General features: G+C 23.9%; 1 protein-coding gene across 3 annotated transcripts in view; it reads left to right on the top strand.

Moving 5' to 3' along the window:
* Window positions 1-7,185, top strand: part of LOC129613560 (teneurin-m) — a 101,938-nt gene extending 94,753 nt beyond the window's left edge. For 2 of the 3 annotated variants that reach the window (XM_055527677.1, XM_055527674.1), the window contains one exon: window positions 844-7,185. In XM_055527677.1, coding sequence (XP_055383652.1) covers window positions 844-6,454 — 5,611 coding nt within the window. In that variant the 3' untranslated portion in view covers window positions 6,455-7,185. The remainder of the gene's footprint in view (window positions 1-843) is intronic. The other variant, XM_055527676.1, reaches the window with a different exon arrangement.
* The last annotated feature ends 10,279 nt before the right edge of the window (window positions 7,186-17,464 follow it).

Here is a 17,464-nt window from a genome sequence, read left to right as displayed (position 1 = left end):
AGAAAAGCATAAAGTCTTAACAATAAAATGTGCAAGATATTTAAATTTGTAATATTGTTTCGGAAAATTTAGAATTATCGAATTGATCCATGCAAACGATTAATTAATAAAAAATTTAATTAATTAAAAAGACTTAGTTAAGAACACAATGCGGGAATAAAAATTTTTTGCACGTAAATACTTAATATTAAAAAAAATTTACGAAGAGTTGCCAAATTAATTGATTTGACTTTATGCTAGATATTAAGCTTTAAGTAAACACAAAAATATTTTTGAGAAACTTTTTAACTATTCCATTTTAAATGCATTCTTTTAGTATTAAAGCATTATTGAATTTAAATTATTAAAAAAATATACAAATATTATAATTTTAAAATACATTTACATAAACTTATTATCTAGTACATGCAAATATTATAATCTTAATGTATAATATTACCATATACATTCGACATTTTTAAAAATTTTATTATAATAAGAAAATCTTTTTCCTAATATTGTGTCTGTCATTTTTGTGTATATGTGAATTTGTTAATTTTTATTTTAATTTTATTTTTAAGTTTTGAAAAAAAAAAATATTTTTTTTTTTAATTATTATTAATGAAAACAACCAACAAAATTATAAATTTTATATTATTGAAATAAATTATTATTTCGAAATTTTAAAAATTCATATTTGAAATTATAATAATTATTGAAAAAATATTTTTTGAAATTTAATTTTTTATTATTTTATAAATTTTATTTTAAGTTTCTTGCTTTTAATTTATAATTTATAATAAAAAAAAAAAAAAAACAAATTTTATAATATTGTAATAATTATAAAATTCAATTTTTTTGTAGTCGATCTGCTGTTATACGTGGCCGTGTTGTAACATCACTTGGTATGGGCTTAGTTGGAGTACGTGTATCAACAACAACACCATTAGAAGGATTTACATTAACACGAGATGATGGATGGTTTGATTTAATGGTTAATGGTGGTGGTGCAATAACATTACAATTTGGACGTTCACCATTTCGACCACAAAAACGTATTGTTCAGGTTCCATGGAATGAAGTTGTTATTATAGATGTAGTTACTATGACAATGTTAGATGAAAAACCAATTCCGAGCATAACACATACATGTTTCTCACATAATTATGATAATATGAAACCGGTTGTATTAGCATCATGGAAACATGGTTTTCAAGGTGCATGCCCAGATCGTTCAGCTATATTAGCGGAATCTCAAGTTGTACAAGAATCATTACAAATACCCGGTACCGGTTTAAATTTAGTTTATCATAGTTCACGTGCTGCCGGTTATCTATCAACAATTAAATTACAATTAACTCCCGAAGAGATTCCACCAACCTTATATAGAATTTATTTACGTATAACAATTGAGGGTATATTATTTGAAAGAATATTTGAAGCTGATCCTGGTATTAAATTTACATATGCATGGAATCGTTTAAATATTTATAGACAAAGGGTTTATGGTGTAACAACAGCTGTAGTAAAAGTAGGTTATCAATATACTGATTGTAAAGATATAATTTGGGATACTCAAACAACAAAATTAAGTGGACATGATATGACAATATCTGAGGTAGGAGGTTGGAATCTTGATATACATCATAGATATAATTTCCATGAGGGTATATTGCAAAAAGGTGATGGTTCTAATATATACTTAAAACATAAACCGAGAATAATTTTAACTGCTATGGGTGACGGACATCAAAGGCCTTTAGATTGTAATGATTGCGAGGGTATAGCTTATAAACAACGTTTATTGGCACCAGTTGCTTTGGCATCGGCACCAGATGGTAGTTTATTTGTTGGAGATTTTAATTATGTCCGTCGTATTATGACTGATGGTACGGTTAAGACCGTTGTAAAATTAAATGCTACACGAGTTTCATATCGATACCACATGGCTTTAAGTCCTTTAGATGGTACATTATTTATATCAGATCCGGAGTCTCATCAAATAATAAAGGTTAAAAATAAGGATGATTTTAGTAATCCGGAACATAATTTTGAACCGGTAGTCGGCTCAGGTGAAAGATGTCTTCCAGGTGACGAAGCACATTGCGGTGATGGCGCTTTAGCTAAAGACGCTAAATTAGCTTACCCCAAAGGAATAGCAATTTCTAGTCAGAATATTTTATACTTTGCTGATGGAACAAATATTAGAATGGTTGATCGTGATGGTATTGTAACAACTTTAATTGGGAATCACATGCATAAATCACATTATAAACCCTTACCATGTGAAGGTACATTAAAATTGGAAGAAATGCATTTAAGATGGCCAACTGAGTTAGCTGTCAGTCCACTAGATGACACTCTTCATATAATTGATGATCACATGATTTTAAGAATGACCCCTGATGGTAGAGTGAGAGTTATTTCGGGAAGGCCATTGCATTGTGCCAGTACAATAACTACATACGATAGTGACCTAGCAACACACGCAACACTCGTTATGCCACAAAGTATAGCATTTGGTCCTATGGGCGAACTTTATGTAGCTGAAAGTGATTCGCAACGTATCAATAGGATTCGCGTAATTGGAACCGATGGCAAAATATCAACTTTTGCGGGAGCCGAATCAAAATGTAATTGCTTAGAACGTGGGTGTGATTGCTTTGAAGCTGAGCATTATTTAGCAACTAGTGCTAAATTCAATACAATTGCCGCAATTTCAGTCACTCCTGATGGTCATGTTCATATTGCCGATCAGGCCAACTACAGAATTCGTTCTGTTATGCCAAGTATACCTGAAGCAAGCCTTTCTCGGGAATATGAAATATACGCCCCCGATGCCCAAGAAATTTACATTTTCAATCGATTTGGACAACATATTGCAACCAGAAACATTTTAACTGGCGAAACGACTTATGCATTTACATACAACGTTAATACTTCAAATGGTAAATTAAGTACTGTAACTGACGCTGCAGGCAACAAAGTATTTTTCTTAAGAGATTACACATCCCAAGTGAACTCGATAGAAAATACCAAAGGACAAAAATGCCGTCTGAGAATGACAAGAATGAAAATGTTACATGAATTAAATACACCAGATAATTATAATGTTACATTTGAATATCACGGCCCGACTGGCCTTCTAAAAACCAAATTGGACTCAACAGGAAGATCATATGTTTACAATTATGACGAGTTTGGTCGATTAACATCAGCTGTTACACCAACGGGACGTGTAATCGATTTGACTTTTGATCTCAGTGTCAAAGGAGCCACTGTTAAAGTTTCTGAAAACGCCCAAAAGGAGATTTCTATGTTAATTCAAGGTTCTAGTGTCGTTGTACGTAACGGTGAAGCTGAGTCGAAAACGACCATTGAATCGGACGGAGGTACAGTTAGTTCAACTCCTTGGGAACAAACAGTGCAAATGGAAACTGTTCCATATCCCATTCTTTCTGAAATTAATCCAGTCTTCGGTGAGAGTTATCCAGTTCCAGCAAAACAAAGAACTGAAATTGCAGGAGAATTAGCTAATAGATTTGAATGGCGTTATTTCATTAAAAAACTTCAAAGTGGAAAAGGAAATAAAAATCAAAGATCTTTGACTCAAATAGGAAGGAAACTCAGAATAAATGGTGATAATGTGCTAACCCTTGAATATGATAGAGATAATCTTTCTGTTATGGTATATATTGACGAAAAACAAGAACTATTAAACGTAACTTATGACAAAACAGCCCGTCCCATTTCATTCAAGCCACAATCTGGAGACTATGCTGATGTTGACTTAGAATATGATCGATTTGGTCGGTTGGTTACTTGGAAATGGGGTGATTTGCAAGAAGCTTATACTTTTGATAGAAATGGTCGACTAAATGAAATAAAATATGGAGATGATTCTTCAATCGTGTACTCATTCAAGGATATGTTTGGCAGTCTCCCGTTGAAAGTAACTACACCAAGACGTTCCGATTATCTTTTACAATACGATGATGCTGGAGCACTACAATCCTTAACCACTCCGAGAGGACATATTCATTCGTTCTCTCTGCAAACTTCTTTAGGATTCTTTAAATATCAATATTTCTCTCCGATAAATAGACATCCATTTGAAATTTTATATAACGATGAAGGTCACATTTTAGCTAAAATCCATCCTCATCAATCTGGTAAAGTAGCTTATGTATACGACAGTTCAAGCAGACTGGAAACGATACTTGCTGGCTTATCATCGACACACTATTCTTATCAAGAAAAAACGGGACTTGTTAAGGGCGTTGAAGTTCAAGAGCCCGGATTCGAATTAAGAAGAGAATTTAAATATCATGCAGGTATATTAAAAGATGAAAAATTGAAATTTGGCTCAAAGAATCCATTAGACTCAGCTCATTTCAAATATTCTTATGATGGCAACGCCCGACTAAGTGGCATTGAAATTGCTGTAAATGAGAAAGATTTGGCAATGACAAGATATAAGTATGGCCAAAATTTGGGCAACCTTGAATTAGTTCAAGATTTGAAAATCACCAGGAACGCATTTAATCGCACAGTTATACAGGACGCAGCCAAACAATTCTTTACAATAACAGACTTTGACCAGCATGGTCGTGTCAAAAGTGTTTTAATAAATATTAAATCATTTGATGTCTATAGATTGGAATTGGATTATGATTTAAGAAATAGAATAAAGTCACAAAAAACAACATTTGGCAGGTCAACTTCGTTTGACAAAATTAACTACAATGCTGATGGTCATGTAATAGAAGTTGTCGGTAGCAATAACTGGAAATATTTATATGATGAAAATGGAAACACAGTTGGCGTAATTGATCAAGGAGAGAAAACAAATCTAGGATATGATACCGGTGATCGCGTTATTCAAGTTGGTGATATTGAATTTAATAATTACGATGCTAGAGGTTACGTAGTTAGACGCGGTGAACAGAAATATCGTTATAATAATCGAGGCCAGCTTATTCATGCATATGAAAGAGATATTTTCCAAAAATGGTATTATTATGATGACAGAGGTCGTTTAGTGGCATGGCACAACAATAAAGGCAACACCACGCAATTCTATTATTCAAACCCTAATAATCCGTCCCTAATAACACATGTTCATTTCCCTAAGGAAGAAAAAACTATGAAATTGCTTTATGACGACAGAGATATGTTAGTGGCAATAGAAGATAGCGAACAGCAAAGATTTTATGTTGCTTGTGATCAAAACGGAAGTCCATTAGCTTTCTTTAATATAGAAGGAAAAATTATTAAGGAAATGAAACGCACTCCATTCGGTAAAATCATTAAAGATACAAATCCAAGTCTCTTTGTACCAGTTGATTTTCATGGCGGTATATTGGATCCTGTCACTGGACTTGTCTATGTTGAAAATCGTTTATATGATCCGACTGTCGGCCAATGGATGACCCCGTTATGGGAAACATTAGCAACAGAAATGAGTCTTCCAACTGATGTATTTATTTATAGATTCCATAACAATGATCCAATTAATCCAAAGAATCCAATGCAATATATGATTGATTTAGACTCATGGTTGAAATTATTCGGTTATGATTTGAATCGTATGCAAAGTCTGAAATATACCAAAGAACAGCATTATGTGCCACAAGCAACTATTAAATCATCATCTTTAGCACCAGATTTTGGTGTAATGTCAGGCCTACAATGTATTGTTGAAAAAGTCAACGAAAAATTCAGTGATTTTGGATTTGTTCCAAAACCACTTTTAAAAATTGAACCAAAGACTAGAAATTTATTACCAAGAGTATCATATCGTCGTGGTGTTTTTGGTGAAGGTGTTCTATTATCAAGAATTGGTGGTAGGGCATTAGTTAGTGTAGTTGACGGTAGTAATAGTGTTGTACAAGATGTCGTATCATCTGTATTTAATAATTCATATTTCTTGGACTTACACTTTAGTATACATGATCAAGACGTTTTTTATTTTGTTAAAGATAATATATTAAAAACACGCGATGATATGGATGAATTAAGACGTTTAGGTGGTATGTTTAATATTTCAATACATGAAATAAATGAACATGGTGCCGTTGGTAATACACCAAAAGAATTACGTTTACACAGTTCTGATGCTGTTGTAATAATAAAATATGGTGTTGATCCAGAACAGGAAAGGCATAAAATACTTAAACATGCTCATAAACGTGCTGTTGAAAGAGCATGGGAATTAGAAAAGCAATTAGTAGCGGCCGGTTTTCAAGGTCGCGGTGATTGGACTGAAGAAGAAAAAGAAGAATTAATATCTCATGGGGATGTTGATGGTTGGACTGGTGTAGATATACATAGTGTACATAAATATCCACAATTAGCTGATGATCCGGGTAATGTAGCATTCCAAAGAGATTCAAAACGTAAAAGGCGACGAATTGGTTTTCATAGAAATAGTTCATTAGGTGAAAATAAATTAAGAAGAATGGCAACGACGTGAAGCGAATCATTCGATATTATATATATATAAATATTTAAATATAATTCATAATAATAAATTAAAAATAATTATAATGTATAAATACGAAACGATTTTAATATTAACAAGAAGATAAAAAATGATGAAAGAAAAAAACAAAATAAAATAATTAACAATAATTAATTGAAATGAAGAAGAAAAAAATACATTTTTTTTTATTTATTGAAATTCATATTTCAATAAATATAAAAAAGTGAAAAAAATTAAATAATTTGAATTATATAAGGAAAAATATTTTTTATAAATATTTCAAAATGAAACTATGTAATGAGGAACCTAAAAAAAAATTTTGTGAGATTATTAACATTATTAAAATAATCACACACAAATAAAATTCTTTGTAAATTTAACTATAAAAATCATTAATTTATATAAAAACAAAAAACAATATTCTTTTGTAAATTTTTCTTTCTTTTAATTATTTCTGGTAAACATAAAGAAACCCTATTATAAATATATATATGTATTAAGTATATACACATATATATCTGTATATCCTTTAAGTGATACTGTAATTATTATTATTATTATTAATTAATTAACTAATTATTATAATTTTATTTTTATTTGTTTTTTAATTAATTATAATGTTACAAATATAAAACAAAAAAAAAATTAAAATTTTTAAAATTGTGATATATTTCTATATTTAAAATGAAATGAAACCCATAAAATTAAAACAAAAAAATATTATAAAAAATAACTATAATAAAGAAAGCATGTATGTAATATAGGAAAATAAAGCATAATTAATTATTATTAATTAATAATTATCATTTGAACTTATTTTACATATTTTTTAAATAATTTTTTTATTTTTATATATGTATATATATATACATTAAAAATATATATACAAATACATTATTTTGTACTACAAATATTAAATAAAATTGTTTATTTTTTTTTTTGTTTATAACCAAACTAAGTTTATTAAACAAAAAATTACAAAAAAAAATTATTGATATAATTTAAATTATTAAGTTGCTTACTCATATTATTATTAAAATATAAATAATAAAAAAAAAATGGAAAATTAAATATATAAAAATAATTATATAAATAATAACTAAAATTAATAAAAAAAAATAAGAAATAACAGTAATGTCCTTGCAATTAAGATGAATGTAGAGATTAGAAATTGTAATTATATATATATATATACACTAATATTATACAAAATAAACTTGAAATAAAAAAAATGGGTAGTAAAATAAAAAAAAAAACAAAATTACCCTATAAATAACTAAAATATAAGAAGAAAATTAAAAAAAAAAATAGAGAGAGATAAATAGAGAAAAGCATGAAGAAGTCAACACTACATAACATACAAAATCCCAATTAAGTATGAGATAAAAATTTAAACGCAAAACAGAAAGCAAAACAATAAATTAAATATGCTGCAAATTTACACAATTTTCAATATACTGAAAAAAAAAATAAAAAAAACTTATAAAAAAGCAAAACAAAATTATAGAAAAATTCAATACAAAACTATTATTTTGTTTATTATTATTTGTTTCATTAAAAAAAAAAAAAAGATATTGTTATACCAAACAAATTTAATAAAAAAAAAATAATGAAAAAAAATTATTAAAATTTATGTAAAAAACCAAAATTTCTTTTTTTTTCTAATTTTATTTATTTTTTAATTATGGCAACAAAATAATAAATAATTAAATTAAGAAAATGTAAAAAAAAAAGAAAATAATTCAAAATTAGAAAAAAAAAATGACTGAAAATAATCTTAATAAAAAAAAAAGAAATCAATAGAAAAGAAAATCTTGCAATAAATAAATAGTTGTGTATAAAAATTAATTATTAAATGTATAAAAATAAGAACAATATTAATTATCAATAGAAATTAAAAAAAAAATTACAGTTTTTAAAATTTATTTAAAAAAAAATTTCTCATTTTCAATTTTTTTATCTTGAAATTTTTTTTTTTTTTAAATTGCAAAACAAAAATTTAAATAAACAGTATTTAATAATATTTTTTTATTTTTATATTAATTTTTGTCATTTAAATTTCACCAAAAAAAATATACATACCCATATATATATACTCGTATACTAAGGTATATGATTTAAAAAACAAAATATATATCAGAAAACATAGTGTATAATTCTATATACAGTTTCTGAAATTAATACTCATTTAATATATAAACATAAATTTTTGATTTTAAAATTTATATAGTTAAAATATAAAATAAAAAATTAGAAAAAAAAAATTGAATTTTTTTTTATAAAAGATTTAGTCGAATTTATTTAATAATAAAATTTAAAATAACAATAATTTTTTCATCATCTTATAGTCTCGTAACTACTTATTTACTACTAAAAATAGCATATCAATAAAATATGGCAATTCTTTAATTAAAAATGAATAATATTGTATTGAAATCTCAAAACAAAAATTTACAAAAATAAACTCATTTTAATCAAATTATACTCATTAAAAATATTTTAAATAAATTGATTTGAAATTCGAATACTGTCAAATTTAAAATATTTACAAATACTCAAATATTATTGTTTTTTTTTTTTAAATTTCATTTTAAAAATCAATTTCAAATTACATATTTATAAGATTAAAATTACTACAATTTAATATTATAATTGTAGTATAATTTTTAACTCATTTACTAAATAAAATCGAATGAAATAAGACTAATTTATAATAATTAATAAAAATAGAAAAGAAAAAACTCATTTTACCATTAAAAATACTCATATTTGCCATATGAATTATAATTTTTCAATATTAATTTGTAATAAAATAAAATAATATAAAAACAAAATTTAAAACAAAAACCATTTTTTTATAAAAATAAAAAAAAATAACCGGAAATAGCAATTATTTTCAATTTCTCTAAGAAATTTACTGCTAATTTCTCCGAAATTAAAGAATTTATAAATTCTTATATCTTGAAAAAACGCAAAACTAATTTTTAAAATAAAATTAATTTTAGTAAATAAAAAATAACTTCCAAAAAAATAATTTCGACAAAATCTTTTATTAAAAAAGAAATTTTTTTTTTTTGTTTTTTTCGAATTAAAAATTTGGAAAATAAAAATAATAATTAATGACAATGAAAAATCTCTGCCATTTTTTTTTATTATAATCTACTTATATATCTATATACATATTTGTAATATCAAAAAAAAAAAAAAAAATAATAAACAAAACATTTAATATACTACTCTCTTGTATAAAAACAAAAAATTAAGTTAATCATTCTTTTTATACTATCGAATATACTATATACATATATAAATATATATAATATATATATATATAAAAATCTCTCTATTAAATCTCTCATTTAAACACAAATAAATTTTTATATTACATTAATTAATTAATAATTACTATATATATATGTAATTGTATTGTAGCCATTCTGTAAAAAAAAAAAATATTATTATAACGTGTACGTAACTAAATAATTATTGTTAAAATTTATGTTTTTTTTTTTTTTTGTATAAAATTAAATTAAATATTGTTTTATAAAATATTTTTTAATTATAATCCCAATTATATATATACAGTATGTGTACATTATTTATTTTTTTTTAACTATATACATACATATAAATATACAGAATTAAAAATAAAAAATAATTATTGCATTTAATTAAATAAAATTGTTTTGTTTTTTTTTTTAACTATTCATTTTTTTTTTAAATATTTTTTATATATTATTTCCAAGATAGTCTGAAGAAGATAAAAAAAAAATACTATGATTATTATTTACTATTTTGCTTTCGAATTTATTCTTATATATACTTATATAACAATTCTAAGAAAAAATTAACCAAATTTTAATTTACAAAAAAAATATATAAAATATAATTTATAATTATGTAAAAAAAATTTTTGCTTTTCTTTTCCTTTTTTGTTAAAAAACTTAATAATGAAAACAAAAAATATTCTGCAATTGTAAATAAAAAAAAAATTGAAACTATTAAAATAGACTAAATATTTTGCATTTCTTTTTATCCTTTGCAAATATACACAACACACACACAAAAAAAAAACAAAAGAAAAAAAACATTAAAAGTAAAATCAGAAATCCATGTTGTCTTTTAAATAAAACAAAAAAAAAAAACAAATAAAAATAATTTAAATTAAGTATAAAAAGAAAAATATATAGAAAATAAATTTAATGAAAAAGGAAGAAAAAAAATGTATGAATAAAAAAAAAATAGCTTCGAGCGACATGCCATATACCTTTATGGACTTTTATATTTATCAAAAATAAAAATTAAAAAAAAAAAAACTAAAAAAAAATATATTTAAAAAACAACAAAAAATACAAAAAATAACAAAAAAAAAAAACAAATATGTAAGTTAAAAAAAAAAAAAATTAGTCATAAGTTTTTAGTATAGTTTTTAGCTATGCTAAGTAAGTTATACACCTAAGGATTAAAATAAAATAAATTAAAGAAAACAAAAAAATTAAAGTAAATTGAAAAATTAAAAAAGCAGTGAATAAAATAAAATTGAGAATAAAAAAAAAATAGTTAATAATATTTAAGATTAAATAAAAGAAGAAAAATAAAATAAAAAACACAAAAAAAAAACAGAACTAGGAGCTAAAAACAAATAATGTATTTACTGTATTTTAAATATACTGTCCTTAAAACCATATTAATGTTACAAGACAGAAAAAAAAAAAACAAAATAAAAAAAAAAATAAACAAAAAAAAAACATTTAAAGTTTGACATAAAAAAATAAAAAGTTGTTTTCATTCAAAAATTTCCCAAAGCAAAACAGAGAAATCAAAATTTTTAAGGAAAGCCAAACAAATAACACCAAAAAAAACCGAATTCCGATAATGAGAAGAGAATTTTTTGAAATAAAAGCAAATTTTATACTCGATATTCTTAACACAAGAGCATTTATTATAGATAGACAAATTCCAGAATAAATTAGATATAATTGCTCAAATTAAGCGTTATCTTACGAAATCAAATTTAAACAGGTTTTTGAGTCTGTTATATTTCTAATTATATATGATATAAGAACTTTCCTTTCTACAATAATATCCAATTTATAGGCTTATTATGTAACTAATTAAATCTAACAAAATATAGCGAATGTGATAGTTTCTTTTTTTTTATATATATGGCGAATTCGCCCGATTTCCATATAAATTTGACAATATTCCAATATAAGTAAGCGAATTTTTTAAAAGTATAAAGAATTTTATTATGATAATTCACTTTAAAATATTTTCAATATTTTGTATACGAGTGCCATTCGTTATTCAATATAATAATGTGATTTGCCCAAAATGTGGGCGAATTCACCAGATTAATAGAACTTGACAAATTGATGAATTCCTCATACATAATAAGTTTATTAAACTTTTACGAAGGCACAAAGATGTCAAAGATGATTAAGTTCTGAACAATATGTAAATGCAAAATGAAATTTATGCATTATGAAAAATTTTTAATCTAGTAACATTTATTTGCATATTGAGTATTGATTGGAACATAATTTTCCTGTTTTTATTACTACTGCATAAGAATTTACTAGTTTTTTTAAACATTTAAATGAAATTTAATAAGTGTTTGAAGAGAAGTGTATCAAGAACTTGTTCTTTAAAGATTCAATGTTTTCACAATAACCAAATTATAATTTCTGTAAAAGTTTGCATTCCAGGCTTATACGCTAATTCACCATTGATATAACGCAATGAAATATTATTATTACTTTAAATAACATAATAAAAATTATATACTTGTCAATCTAAAAATATGGGTAATATATTTATTAACGCAAAAAAAAAAACAAGACAAAATTAATTTTAAATACATACCATCATAATATAAATTTGTTCAACATTTACATGGTACATTAATATTCCATATTGTATTCCAATATCCTATATAAAAAAAAGAAAAAAAAATTAATACAATATTCATTTTTATTCCAAATACAGTCTAATAAGTTCAACATTTCTATATGGATAATCTAATGTACCTATTGTCTTGTCATGTTCTTAATCATTAAATACTCTATTTTAAAATCATCTTTAAAATCAACAAAATAACTTTAAATTTAAATTTAAAAGAGTATATTTTTATTAAATTTATAATTTATTATCACGATTGAAAAGCTATTAATAAAAAAAAAATCAAACCAAAAACAAAAAATTCAGAGCAATATTGAAAATTAACTCAAAATAAAATATGGTTCTGAAAACAAAACCCAAAAAAAATATGATCAAACAAATCAAACAAAGAATCAACAAACTTTTATTAATTAATTGAGTCACTAAATAATAAAACAGTATATACCATATTCAGAGTCCAGAAATTCAAATGGCTATAAAAACTTATACCAAATATAGTATAAGTACACCACATGCTTAATTTTTAAATAATATGCTCTTTTGATTGAAAGCTTATTTGATTTTGAAGTATTTTGAAATTTTTCATTTTTATATTTGTATTCCAATAATTTGAATACATTCAAATTTTCCTTTAAAATTTATAACCCCTCAACTATTACAACAAATTTTAGCTAAAAAATTGGCGATTTTTCAAAAGAAAATGATCATTGAGTCAAATTCTACATAGAATACACATTTTTGTTCCGAAAAATATTATCAAGTGTAAATTAAATAATAAATTTAGTTTCAGAAAGCATTTTCGGTTTCAAAATTGACCCATAACCCTTGGACTATTTTGTTTTTAATATTCAAAATTGCAAATTCAGTTTTGGGAGAAACTTTTCTGTAGAACCGAATTTTTCAATACGCTACAATTATAAATTTTGCAGCGCAAAGTCTTGGAGTTCAATTCAACTATAGATCTATGCGCATTTGAACTGAAACTTTTGAAAATCCCGTACAACATAATTATTATACTTTGGTTTTGTAAATAATACTTATAAATATGTTAAATATGATTTATAAAATATGTATGTTAAGTGTTTCCTTAAGCCTAGTTTGAACGCACTTATATTTCTCATTACCCATTCAAGGATTGCTGCACAATTCAGTGAAATATAAGTACCACACAGTTGGCCAGATCAACTCTATTATTTCCTTATAATTTTTTTTTTTGTTTTTTTGTTTGTGTGTATATAAATATAGTTGCGTTCGGTAATAATTTAGTTAAATGAAATTTTAAAGAATTAAAGAAACAACTTGATTCAAACTGAAGTGAACTCAAGGCGCATCATCGAGACAAAATGTAGTCAGTTGTTGTTTTGACCATTTATTATTATTTGTTTCTGCTTTTATTATTTATTTTTGCTTCGTCAATTATTATTCTTATTTTTGTTTTATTTTAGTATATTTAGTTACCATTCATGGAATCTAACCTAAGAAAAGTATGAAAATTAATAAAAGAAAATTGATTTTGTTTTTGTTTTTTTTTTTTTCATACTTTAATAATATTTTTTGTACATATGGCATGGGTAGGTACACGTATGGAAGAAGATCTGCTAATACGCTCATAATGTGGGTGGAAAATTTGGTATAAATATTTTTCGCTTAATATTTTAATTTTTTTTTATTTACTTTTTATTTTGGAATTAAAGCGCAATATTTCATTAAAGAATTAATTTTGTCATTTTTACTGTCAGAATTTAGATTTTTGTGAGGTGATTTTTTTTTATTATAATTATATAATGCTATTAAAAATTTTATTTTCGTACAGTTTCGTGTAATTTTTTATTTTCAAATTAACGAAATTAACAAAAACTTTCGTTGATGAATTTTTCAAGATGACTTTTTCTGACTTATTAATTTCAAACATTCTTAAAATTTTGTACACTCATTATTTATTTCCGATGACATTTTGCTAACACTTGACATAATTTAACAAAAAATAGTCGTCGATTTTATAATATACATATGAAAAATATAAATTTTTTATTTAATTTACAACGAAATGTAATGTAATTTGTATAGGAATCAATTAGATCTGTAAACAGTTAAAAACTTTTTAACCCGAAATTTGTGAAACTTTCTATAAACACGTCATGTAATTATAAAAACTAAACTCGGTATAAATACCATAGGCTCAAAAATATTCACGTTTAAAATCTAGTTTTGATATCGATTATTTAATGTACACACAAAATATGTCAATTATTTCGATTCGATTTATTGCCACCAATGAACGTCATTCTATTCACGTTATAATATTTCAAAATTAAAATACAAATAAATCGCAATAATATTTTGATTAAAATTTTAACATAAGCAGGCTAGCAACAAGAAGTAAGCAGTCATCACACCACATAGTTTACGATTTGTTTTTTTTTCAGAAAATATTTTAATGTAATTTTTTTTTTTCAGTTTTTAACAAAATTTTTGTTCTGCTTCCTTAACCATAAATTATATTTAATATTCTTTTTATTTTACATATAATTATTATTTAAATTTTTTTTTTTTGCAATAATTTTTGTCATTTTATACGTATCATCTGTCAAAATGAATCCATATACCAAATCATCAGAGTTGTTAACCAAAATAAGAATATTGGTATGCCAAAAATAAATAAATTTCATTTACAAATATGGATACAAACATGTTTTTTTAGTGATTTTTTATAGAGTTTTTAATTTTTGGTCAGTCATAATTTGTTGTTATTTTTTGGTTAAAAATATAAAAAGAAATAATTTTTTTGGGCTATAATTTTGGCAATTTGTTAAAGTTAAACTATAATATTATATTTATGTATTGTAAATTTCATAAATATTATATAAAAAATTGATTTAACGTTTAGAAATGCCAAAAAATACTCACACGAAACTATTGAATGAATGTTAAGTAAAATTAAGTCTTGAGTTTACCAGTAAGGCTGCGGAAATGAGTAAGGAAAAGTAAACATTCAACAATTCAAAGTTTTCAAATTATCTACATAATGTATCTGTCGGTTATATTTTTTAACAGACCCAGAAACAGATTTACTTGAAATACGAATATTAATAAATAACTTTTAAAATAAATTAAGTATAAACATTTTCGCAGTACATGTTTTGTATTGACGCTACGTCATAAATGTCACTTCCAATTGCTACTGTAATTCATTATCAGTTTTTAAATTTTCTTATGTTTTTTTATGTGCTACTACATTTTGTTACAGAACAATTTTAACAAATTAGTGCTTAAATCGCATACTCATTTGGCTACATGATCGTTGTAGGAAACTCCCAACTCTAGATTTTGACTTACAATGCCGATTGTTCCACACTAGTTCTTATAAAGTTCTAAATTAATTCTAAAAAGTTCTTAATTATTTTTTACAAATTCTTATGAATTTTATGAATTTCGCTTTTTATAAAAACTCAATCCTAATAACGAAGGAAACTTACATAATGTATGTATGTATATAGTAAAAGGTACTCGTATATTCACATATTTGTATAACAAATAATTCCGCATTTTCCAAAATTTACAAATAAAGATGAATTTATTTTTATTTTTAATATTTTTTATTCTTATGATTTTTAGAATAGATGAATGTCATTTTTATTAGCGTTAAAAAAATTTTATGACTTTGAAAACTTACTTTTTATTTCGTTTTTTCTTTTTGATTTTGTAAATTTTCCATAACAAGAGGTTTTCTATAAAAGGCGAGTAATATTAGATCTTAAAATTATATGGAAAAAAATTAAAACTTCTTGTTTCCGAAATTTTTTTTTTTTTTGATAACTAAAAACGTTTTTGCTTTTTAATGTAGAAAAATGTTACTTACTTTAAGATGGTTATTTCTTTTAATGTTTAACTTACCTTCCGGATAACAAAACAGCAAGCGAACATCAAAATTTAAGGTTAGAACAAGATAATTAAATTCTTATGTATTAATTTAAAATCTACTTAAAAAGTTTCAAAACTTTAAAATTGTTGATTTTATTGAATTTAATAGAAAACAATGAAGTCATTAAAATTAATTGTATTTGGTATTTTTATTTTTTACTTTTATTGTTATTAATATTTATTTTTAGGTTAAAACAAATAAATCACTTGTAATTTTGGAATTTATATGAAGCTTATGTTTTAATGCATCTTGAAAAATTTCAAAAAGCTGATTTTGTGTTTCTACTTTGTTCCGTTGTCTGCCTTTTAATACTACTGATAAATTAGCTGTTGGTAAAATTTTGACAAACATGCAAACATAATTTTAAGAACTGAGTTTTTCTTATATCTACACTAAAACCGATTCCAAGGAAAAGAGAAAGTCTATTTTAGCATAACTTATAATCATATTTTAAAAAAATCTAAAAAATTTTGCTAATTTTTGAACAAATTCTTAGAGCTATTTCTCGTTATTTTTATTTTGTTAGTTCTATCAATACTTAATTGTTAGAAGTCATCTATAATACTTAATTTTTAGAATTGTTAGACGAAACAAATGTGATCTGATATACAAACTCGTTTTAATTTTATTGGATCTTAAGTTGAGTTGAGTTGATTGGATCTAGTTAAGCAATGTACTGAAAACTTTTTGTCTCATATATTCCATGTACTCTTATTTTACATAGTATTCTATGTTATTTTTATTTGCATTTTAAGTACTCTTTGGTCAATAAAAGAGATTCAATGTTAATTGACTTTAATTATTTAATTATGATGACTAAGATGTACAATGATTTCTACAGCCATAAATGTAAGACAAAATCATTTTAAAATATTGTTATTTAATTTATTAAATTAGAAAAATTAGTTTCTATATAAAATTTACATTCATTAAAATTTAAATTTCTTTTATATACAAAAACTTAAAAATAAAATTTTTTATTTAAAATTATTATAATTCTAGTATATTTTTAACAAATATAATCTTTTCATTTTAACAATAAATTGACTAGAAATTTCACTTTTATAGCAAATATTTTTGATTATCAATTAATTTGCTTAAAAAAATATATTTATGTTTTGTAAACGAAAAATATTTTAAAAACGAAATATTTAAAACGTATATAAACTTTGGTAAAA

Source organism: Condylostylus longicornis, unplaced genomic scaffold, assembly GCF_029603195.1.
Source record: "Condylostylus longicornis isolate FDR11 unplaced genomic scaffold, ASM2960319v2 ptg000084l, whole genome shotgun sequence".
NCBI classification, from domain to species: domain Eukaryota; kingdom Metazoa; phylum Arthropoda; class Insecta; order Diptera; family Dolichopodidae; genus Condylostylus; species Condylostylus longicornis.
This window is presented reverse-complemented; position numbering and strand designations above follow the sequence as displayed.